The sequence below is a fragment of the Solea senegalensis genome, linkage group LG15, assembly GCF_019176455.1.
Source record: "Solea senegalensis isolate Sse05_10M linkage group LG15, IFAPA_SoseM_1, whole genome shotgun sequence".
NCBI lineage: Eukaryota > Metazoa > Chordata > Actinopteri > Pleuronectiformes > Soleidae > Solea > Solea senegalensis.
Genome location: NC_058035.1, coordinates 18,595,358 through 18,606,121, shown reverse-complemented (window position 1 = coordinate 18,606,121; position 10,764 = coordinate 18,595,358). Strand labels below are relative to the sequence as shown.

At 40.1% G+C, this 10,764-nt stretch overlaps 1 protein-coding gene across 1 annotated transcript; it reads left to right on the top strand.

The window, feature by feature from the left end:
• Positions 1-44: 44 nt before the first annotated feature.
• anxa4 (annexin A4) lies at positions 45-10,172 on the top strand. The gene is made up of 13 exons (XM_044046084.1): positions 45-171; positions 2,417-2,470; positions 3,219-3,306; positions 5,018-5,112; positions 5,935-6,048; positions 6,407-6,497; positions 6,877-6,953; positions 7,310-7,366; positions 7,446-7,539; positions 7,780-7,875; positions 8,181-8,239; positions 9,514-9,636; positions 9,919-10,172. Exons 2-13 carry the CDS (start codon positions 2,462-2,464, stop codon positions 9,973-9,975), a joined length of 960 nt encoding a protein of 319 aa, XP_043902019.1. The 5' UTR covers positions 45-171; positions 2,417-2,461; the 3' UTR covers positions 9,976-10,172.
• The last annotated feature ends 592 nt before the right edge of the window (positions 10,173-10,764 follow it).

The window sequence follows — 10,764 nt, the reverse complement described above, 5'->3', positions numbered from 1 at the left end:
AGTCCGTGAATCTACCAGCTGCGTGTCCGCTCGTGCATGTGATAGGAGGATCCTTTGTGGGAGGTTCCTCAGAGTCGTCTAGTGACTAAAAAGCTTTACCTTGTCGGCGGTGACGTGCTCTACTTTCCTGACATCCTCCTGGGGGTCTTGTCTCCGTCAAAGCAGGTTAAGGTAAGACGTGGCTTAGTTGACGCGTATTCATGTTCTTCTCGAGTTTTGTTTCGTTCTACTTGACAGTGTGGGGGTCAGACTGTGACTGGTGGTCCCTGTAAGGCAGGGTGTGCCCGCTAACAACACGCCAAGTTATCTGTTAACCACTAAGTGCTGCTGCTGCTGCTTCCTGATTAACTTTATTCTTATTCTTTATCGTCACAAATAACCTTTACTGAACATTGTACTCTGCATATATTTTGTAGTGGAGAGAAAAAAAGTCACTCACAATTGTTGTAGCTTTATTGGATGATCCATTACTTTTTCCACACTTATCCCATTTATACCACTGTATTTACATAAACTCAGAAAAACTGCATACAATAATTTGAATATCATTGCATAGTAAAGAAGAGCTCCATATTAACAGGTTTGACAGGTCCATTTCAGTGACTCATTTAACTCAAATTGAATTCACGCACAGATATGGATAGCATAGACAATGTCAAATAATAAGTTACCACAGTGACTGCACTACAGGCAGGGACATGTCAAAAGCTTTTAAATATCTGCATGAACAAATGAACAATACTTCCCCTCGGTATGTACTCGATGTCATATGCTAGAGTTTGACCTGTATTAATGTTTCTTTGCTTAATGTCAACCTTTAGAATTGAGGTCAGCTGATGGACGAAATGTGATGCCGACTTTGCATGTGTGCCTTCAAATTGCCCTCAGATACACAAATTTGCTTAACTTAAGTTACTTTAGGCTTCAGTTGCTTAAGTTAATATTTATCGGGCGACACTCCCGCCCTATCTGCACTTTGTGTCTACACTCATATATTTTCAAAACATTAACAAACTAAATTAAACTATACACGAAACGGCAATCAGAAAATCTAAACTTTGTCAAATGAACCCTTGGATATTAAAAGGTTTTAGTGAGCAGGTTGTAGGCACAGTTGCTTGAAGCTGCTTCTGCACTGATGAGACAAACTCTGACTAGCATAGTGAACTTTGCACTACCAGTCAAGGTATAATCAAATCATATTTTATATGTATAGCACCAAATCATACCATACATTGTCTCAATATACATACTTATACTCAACTAAAGTGGTGCCACAAAGTATTTATGAGTGCAGTACACACTCATAAATTCACATTTGCACTGTTCCATAGTGTAAAGCTGCCAATAGAGAAACACCTCGAGTTTGTGCTGTATGTACAATCAATTTCACAGACTCTTGTTCCCATATGTCTAAGAAAGAACTTTTGTGTACTGTCTTAAAGTGACTTTGCTTTTGCTTTAAACATTAGAAGCTGCCACTCACTCTGAAAAGGGTTACATCGATTCAGTGACATGATTCACTTTGTCTTTCCATACGGTGTGTGTTTTGAAATCCCTTGCCCTGTATTTACATAAAAATAGACCACTTAGGTGTGGCCTTTGGTCCGCTCAAGCCAAAGTGCTTTCCAGAAAAACAATTAAATCATTTTAAAAACAGTAACAAGGTTAGTGAGCAGTAAAGGGTAAAAGATAAAATGACTTTGCAAGTAAAAATTAAAATTACAATTGCTACAAATATAAATATGAGTTGTCAATGAATCTGTAATATGTTAATTGGTGTTTTCCAAAACCTCAAAATGACGACATCCTAAAATGATTATGTTTCGTCCACAAACCAGAGATATTCAGAAGCTGAAACCACAAACCGTGTTCCATTAGCTATGGATTAAATTAGTAAACAATTAATAATTGATTAATCTAGCCCTGTTTAAATTTATGTATGAGAGTCCTATTTTGGTCTGAATAGAAATTTAAATGTTATTTGTGTAACACTCGCGTAGCACGGTGTCTTGTAGACGAACTGAGTCACTTGGAGGTGTGTTTTAATTAAGTGGATATTGACATATGACGTGAGCATGTCGATCCCTGCAGGCAGTCGGGGAAACACCACTGTTTTTCCCTCAGTGGACTAATTACAGGTGCGTCCACACACAAACACTATAGGTTAACAAGTTAAGCTCCTAGGAGACCACAAACGTGAGACACAGTGGAAGGTGTGTGACGGAAGCCCTCTCTGAGATGATGAGGTGCATGCAATATTGATTAGAGGTTAATGAGGTTCACTTTCACAACAGAGACCCTTAACCACCCCTGAACCCGATGCTATGGTTCAGTGTTTCCTTCTGTGTCGTTGTTAACAGGCTCTCCCGAGCAGCTGTCATACTCACATTTCTTTTTTTCTTCTTTTTTTTAGCTTTCTCATCTCCTGTTTGGAAAACCACTCTTCCTAGTTCCTACAATGGCAGCGGTAAGTCTTCACCATAGCCGTTGTTCCATCCATTGTGACACAGACAAGAGGTCAACATTTACATGAATTTCATCAGTAGATATTTAGTTTCATGTAGCCTGGTTTTGCAAATGAATCTATTTATGCAAATTAAAATAGCTCACAGTGGTTGCTGTGACACAACAGTGCTACTGTAACCCTTGGTTTGAATATAGGTTGTGGAGATTATTGTCTTGAAGGTCCAGTGTGTAATATTTAGGAGGGTTTCTAAGCGAATAACGACCATCTTGCCGCTGCCATGTTTCCACGGGAGCCCAGATGGACACTCCTTGTGTTTTGAACTAGAAGTTTAATGCACATGGGAAAGGGAGGAGTCAGAGGAGGAGTCTTGTATTTGTTACATTCTTCTGTCTTACCATTTTATGTCACTAATTCTTACACACTGGACCCTGAATTCACACTTGTTAAACTTTACCCTACTTGTTAAAAATGTGGGAACACAGATGGATATCTGTGTCGTGGGACATACTTGTTTCACACCTTTTAATTGATTTTATTTGTATAGGCGAATGGTAATTGTAAAAACTAGTTGAACTGGACTGTCAAATATAACACACAAAAATCAAATTTCAACACATGAGTGTGAAAATAGCCTTAATGTGTCAGACTTCAATCATTCTTATACAGCGAAGCTCTGTGATGTGTATAGTGCAGCTCTCACAATCTTAATGTTTTGTTTTTGTTGTATTTGTAATCATGTGATTTTTAGATTGGAAACCGTGGAACAGTGACTGAGGCATCTGGTTTTGACCCAGAAGCAGATGTTCAGAAGCTCAGAGAAGCCATGAAGGGAGTTGGTGAGTGATCCAGCCATTCATACAAAAAACCTCATACACAAATGTAAATGTCTTACTGTGGCCTCAAGCTCAGTGGAAGAAAAATAACATGTACAATAACATCTATCTCGTCTTCTCAAGGAAATTATAAACTAAAACCAAAATGTGCATTTCCTGCAGTCCACCAGTCAGTACTTTTACATAACATTAGAAAAATAAGAAATTTGCCATAAAAGGAGACTATATAGAGAGTCATAAAAACAATACAGTTATATTGAAAATGGCTTTTTACTGCTAAATGTCAGTCTGACTGAAATTGTACTAAATGATAGTAAATCAAATAGAATTCTGTTGAGTCTGTCCTCACTTTGCCTCACCTTAACCCACGTGATGTATGTTGTACTGTATAGCTTTGTCCTCACTGTTACTATAGAGTTAAACAAGTAAAGAACACTTTGCTGACCATGCAGGAAGTTGTAAGTGAATGGTTCCATTTACAGAGGTGCATCTAGAGTTTCATCGTTATCATGGGTAGGTATTATGAGGCTGTAGTGTATTATATATGTATGTATATATTAGTGCTGGGCCGTTAACGGCGTTAACGTGCTGCGTTAACGTGAGACTCTTATCGCGCAATAAGAAAATTATCGCCGTTAATCTATTCTCAAAGTTGGGTCTGGGACCTGGGTCCACATAGTGAGCAAGCTATGAATTTCACTTTGATATGTTAGCACGGATGTATACCTGGCCCAGAAGGCTCTGACCTGGCTGAGCGCGGATGTATACCTGGCCGAATTACGCTGTGGGGGCTGGGACGTGCCGCGTGAGTCCGAACCGTGTGCATCAAACGTCAGCTGACATGGACGCTGCTGCGAAGCCCGCCGGGTTGCTTCAGGGGAAATTTATTTTCAAGAAGCTTCCCAATGGAAACCTCGATAAAACTAGGGTTGTATGCACTTTGTGCAACGCCGAGTTAGTTTACTGTAGAAGTTCGTCAAGTCTGAAGTACCACCTAAACGCAAAGCATCCCTTTGCTGATGTGAAAGGTGCCGGAGCAAGCACTGAAGCCGAGAAAAGTCGTGTTCGTCAGACTACAATGTTTGAATGTCAGAATTCAAATGAGCCATTTTAATCTAGATTAATCTAGATTAACTCCAAGATTGCAGTGAGATTAATCTAGATTAAAAAAATTAATCTATGCCCAGCTCTAGTATATATATATGTATATATATATATATATATATATATATATATATATATATATATATATATATATATATATATATATATATATATATAGTTTAATAACAAGTATGATTTTTTTAATTGCATTATACATACATTGATATGAAAAATGCTACGGAAACAGCAGACTGAAATCTGGATCGGTATATGTATCAGTGAAGTGAATTATGTTAAGTATCACTGGCACTCAATAACGATACTGGATCACATCATTCAGGAGTGCGTAACAATCATTTCTCTCTCAGCAAATTTCCTGTGGTGGAATGTCGATGGTTTAACAGACTAATAGTCTTCTCCTGACTCCAGTTTGAGCTCTATTGCAAACAGACAGGTTCCCATGTCAATATCAACAAAGGGTTTGTGATAGTCACATCTCCAGGGTTGAGTCCCAGGTCAAGAAATATGTGAGACTTGCAGTTTTTAGAAATTGACAATTAATTGCAAGCAACTTCTTGTGATTCAGCGTTTTTGATGCTGTGTCTTGCAGGCACTGATGAAGCAGCTGTTATCGACGTCCTAGCTCACCGTACCATTGCCCAGAGGCAGCGCATTAAAGAGGCCTTCAAACAAGCTGTGGGGAAGGTGAGAGTGTTTTAAGCATGAACTCAGAGCAGCAAACAAAGTTTATCCAAAACTACATTTTGTTTGCCTGTTTGTTGGAAACAGGAAAAAGCAAAAAAAAATGACAGATCACTACAGGAATGTGAAAAGCAGATTACTGGCAGCAGGCAGCAGTGCATGTATTTTCTCCAAGTCTGTTTTTCCATTGTATGCTCACCCCATTATTTTTGCTTGGGGTTATCTTGTGCCACTATAGTGCTGATGTGCGAGTGTAAGTTAACTATTAACTATAAAGCAGAAATGAGTAGTAACTGTAAAGAAAGGCCAAGTCAGAGATGGAGTTGCAATCTGGAGGAAGGGGAAATGTTCACTTCTTTAAAAAGAAGCAACCACAGAGATATGAGTCCACTGACTGTCTTTGTTTCATCATAATACACAACAAAATATTAACTCTGGAGGAAGTATTGGATGTTAATGGTATTGACATAAAGATATATTGATCCGGTCGTGGTGCAGCGTCCTGCAAACGGTCAATAAAATGATCTGAAAGTTCCTCTTAGGGAGCGGCAAAGAGAGAGCGAAGACTGAGTGGAAATCTCACAGGCAGAAAGAGTGAGTCATGCAGCTCGTGGTTACGCCCTCATGTGGTCACACAAGGCCAGCTTTGTGGAACAGCTTCTCTACTCTCAAAAACACTGGGTAGCATTTTTGCTGCTGATGTGAACATGAATCCAGTATTTCTATGATCATGAACATCTAATCACAGATGGATTTATTGAAAATTTGGGAATGACTGTTGGGTTCTTTACTTGTTCATCCATCTTTCCCTGCTCTGTTCTGCAGGACCTGGCTGGGGAGTTGAACACAGAGCTGAGTGGGAACTTCAGGAGTGTTGTTTTAGGTCTGCTAATGTTGGCACCTGTGTATGATGCCTACGAGCTGAGAAATGCTATGAAGGTCAGTGTTTGTTATCCACTTGTTATCGTCTTTTGAGGATACGTTTGGGGATCATTTTTGTTGACTTTTATCATTGCTTAAAGCCTGAAAAGGCTTGTGACTTAAAGCTGCTTTGTTTAAAAACGATTAAAAACTCATCCGTGTGTTATATATTTTCTTGTCATAATCAACGTCATAATGTTTTTTAATCAGAAATAGTTTACTAGTAAAGGTTACTGAAAGCTTTAGTGGTTTTCTGATAACAAGGCATGGGAAGATGAGACAGACTAACTTTCAAAAGTGTGTGTATTTACTACAAAAGAGGCAACACACCAAATGTATGTTGTTTTGACTAAATTCTATACCTTTTCTGTGCCAGGGCGCTGGAACAGAAGAGGCTTGTCTCATCGATATTCTCGCGTCAAGGACAAATGATGAAATAAAAGCCATCTGCGCCTTCTACAAGAAAGGTACCAAAGCGTCCGACATGACATCCAATATTGTGAACTAGTGATCAAGTGTTATTAGAAAATGGTTAACTGTTTGCTTATTTCTTCTTCTGTCACTAACCTTGTCTTTCAATGTACATAAATGAATTGTATCTTTGCTCCACATGACAAAGAAATCATTCAAACTTTAGGTTTTGGATAAAACAAGACATTTGAAAAATGTAATTTTGAAGTTTGAGAAACTAATCAAGTTGTTGAATGAAAATAATTGTTAGTTGCAGCCCTGTTGTGGTGGCCAGTGGTCAGTTTTGTTTCGATTCTTTCTGTCATGTTTTTCAAAGCTGAACGGGTATGAGATGAAGCCTTTTGTTTTACTGTCTGTGTACTCTTTTTCTGACAGAATATGGGAACTTGGAAAAAGACGTGTGTGGAGACACATCTGGAATGTTTCAGAGAGTTTTGGTCTCTTTACTCACAGTAAGCAAACATGACTCCCTCACCAATTTTTCCCTTTTAGAAAATCCAGGCACATTATTATTTGACATGTGAGCCATATTTGGATGCTATCTGGGACTCTTTTGAATGTCACATTGTTGTTTAAAAGTTAAATTCTAATCATTTGATGAAGGAAAATAATTAATCCCCATTCATTGTCCTCTGGAACGAGATGAGTTGTAAAACACTAAAAATGTGTCTCTGTTTGTTTAAGGCAGAGGGAAGGACAGTCACTTCTGTATCATTTAACACCAGTTTCTCACTTTTTTCCCTATGTTTCCTCCTCTGTTAATAATTGATTTATTTAATCGGAATCTGCTGTGTTTCCTACATTGCAGGCAGGACGGGATGAAGGCGATAAAGTGGACGAAGCGCTGGCTGCTCAAGATGCCAAGGTAAAGATCATGTATATAGGTGAAAGGGTGCATTTACATCATGATGTGGTCATTTTTTAAAAATCACTTGTGACTGTAGGAAATCTACGAGGCCGGCGAGGCTCGATGGGGCACTGACGAGGTTAAATTCCTCACGGTGCTTTGTGTGAGGAACCGAAACCATCTGCTGCGAGGTATTCTTACTGCATATTGACCAAAATGTGCAGACTCTATATCTTTGAGTGGTCCGTGTCATATGATGATACTTCCTTTTAGTTGATGAGTAAGACTGTGGTGATTTTACTGCCCCCTTGTGGGCGTCTTAGGAGCAGTCATGACCGTAATAATGAACAGTGATATAGATTTAGTTTTTTTTTATTATTTACTTAGCTGTATTCTTCTAACCCCATGTGTCTTACTGTTCCCTCGTTCAGTGTTTGAGGAGTACAAGAAGATTTCTGGAAGAGAAATTGAGGACAGCATCAAGAGGGAGATGTCCGGCTGTCTGGAGGACGCCTTCCTGGCCATAGGTGTGTCTCTTATGCGAGTAAAAATAGATGTGTTTTCATTCATTGTGAAGTTCAAATGAGACCAAGACAAAGAAGATGTTCGAAAACAAAATGATGCTGCAAAGTTGTGTTCATGCTTTTTTTAAGGCACTAATTTAATATCTAGGGATTATGTGAGCCTCTAAGTGGTGGTGATGTTGCCTTTCCTTTACCGTGTAGAGGGTTTATTTTTACTACGCCTTTGTGCTACAACAGTAGCCGAGCATTTACTGTTATTAAGGTTATTGCATCTAATGGGCAGGGACTTTGTTGTTATTGCTTTGCAGTGAAGTGCATGCGGAGCAAGCCAGCGTTCTTTGCAGAGCGACTATACAAATCAATGAAGGTAAATATTTCATCCTTGTAGTGACTGTAATGTGCTGCCAGTAATGTGCATTAATGTATAATCTATAATTACCTAACTTTTTGCCTTTTTATTTTCTTATTATCTAATGAATTAGCTTTCGGTATTAGGATTTTAGAAACAAATCTTGACAAATCATTAACATAAGGGTAGATGGTGTGGCTAATATTGTTGCCTCACAGCAAGAAGTTCACCAGTTTGGGTTCAAGTTTGACATGATCTCCCTGGTTCTCTCTGGGTTCTTCAGCTTCCTTGACCCTAGGGTGTGAGTGTGAGAGTGAACGCCTGTTCGTCTCTGTATGTTGGCCCTGTGATGAACTGGCCAGCTGTCCTGGTTGTACCCCGCCTTTTGCCCTATGTCCAAGTATTTAGCGTCTGAAGGCTGGATACCTGTCTAGATGTGGTCTTTGACCCCTCTGGCCCAGTGTCAGGTTGATCATTTCACCTGTCAAGGTGGAATAGATGGTCCTTAAGGTCACCTGACAGGCACAGTCTGCTGTGAGTGTTGGAGTTCACCTGTGTTGTTCTGTGTGCGAGTGTTGAAGAGAGCTCTGCAGGACGACATTGTAGGTGGTTGATAGTTGGTGTCTCAGGGCCACCTCCTTCAATGAGTAATGGCTTGTTTCACTCCTCTTTCAAACCATCTGTCTTCCTTGGCCAGAATGCGGACGTCCTCATTATCACAAGCCTGTCCTTCAGAAGTAAAATGGACAGCCGAGTCCTGTCCACATGAGCTTGTGTTTATGGAGTGGTGTTTCTCAATGTGACATTGCACTTCATGAACCACATTGCTCTGTCAAGACACAGAGCAACACACTATGGTGAAACTGACAATCTGGGACTGGGTCAGAGGGCGAACGACCTGCATTATTTTACATTATCTCGACTCTCGAGAGGGGTTTCCAGCCTTCAGATGGTCAGAACTGGGGCCACATGGTTGGTGTAGTGGTTGCCTTCTCTTGCCTTTGCAGCAAGAAGACTCGGGTTCTCTTCAGGTTCTCCAGTTTCCTCCAACAGTCCAAAAACATGCAGATTTTGGAATTAGGCAAATTGGACACTCCTCTATTGACCATAGGTGTGAATGTGAGCATGGCTGAAAATATACGTCACAAGCATGTTTTCAGCTCATCGATTCTTCCCTCTAGAGTCATTAGAGTAATGGTTCAACATAAGAGGAGCTGAGTGATGTAATCATCATAGTTAAAATTGGCGTTAACACAGTTTCTCTTCCTCCCTCCCTCTCTCTCTCCGGTCAGGGTCTGGGCACCACGGACAGTATCCTCATCAGAATCATGGTTTCCAGGGCTGAGATTGACATGCTGGACATTAAGGCAGAGTTCCTGAAGATGTATGGCAAGACTCTGCACTCCTTCATCAAGGTGAGTACCGGATCCAAGGGGTGTGGCAATATAGAAGTCAGCAAAAGCACTGCGTTACATTTCATTAGCCATGCTATAATGATAATGGCAATTCCAAGTTTATGTGTTGCTCTACTTGGACTAGTTCATCACTGCTTTCATTTCATTTGATTGGCCAAAGCAACAGCAATGTTTGGTGTCGTTAATGTGAGTTTTTATATCATTTTGGTTTCGTGAGAGTTGTAGCAATTCTTCCCATTGCCTCTTCTTTGAAGTCTCACAGATCTTTCTCTCACTCCACAGGGAGACACATCTGGCGACTACCGCAAAATCCTGCTGGAGCTGTGTGGAGGCGAGTGAGAGTAACGTCAGTGCAGCATCCAGCTGTCTTTTCACCGCAGAGACCAGATAATGAGCATTTCTTTTGTTGACACCTTCTCTCCATCTTGTTTCTTTCCTGCATTTATGGCCTTTACATTTCACTAATTGATCACCATGCCTTGTTTTAGTTAGCCGTTTTGTTTATACCAATTAAACCAAAGATTTGTAACCTTTTACACTTGACTGTGTTTTTGTTATTGACCATGTGGCAAGGAATGATTTACGGCAGCGCACACATAAAGGATGAGTGTTATTAGCCTCCTGCCCCTGCTCTTGTTACAGCACAACATTTTAATCACTGTCTGGTTGGCAAGTCCATTTGCGTAATTGGCTGCAATTCTTCATTTGTTGAGTCAGCCCTGCATCATTTGACTCAATTACATTAACAGGATGCTAGCCTTATTTTGAGGATGCAGTAAAGTGGGACCTAATCAAGTTAAGGACGATGTCCCATAGCTCATTCAAACTTGCATCTCCATCACAGGTACAAGTCCAGGAAATAACATGGAGTTGTTGTACTCAAGGTGACCACTAGGTGGAAGTAAAATAACTCCAGAGAAAGTTTGTTGCAGCAGTGCTGGAGATGAACGTGTGTGTGAATAGCACAGTGCTCATTAATTCATTTGCAAAAGATGAACAGGTTTGTTTGTGTGTCTTTATAGATTTATAGTCCTTGAACACATGTCTCCTGAAACTGTCATTTGCTGTATATTCTTTAAAGTGAAGACGAGCACGCAGGCAATTCAGTACAGCACATCCCACTGGCTC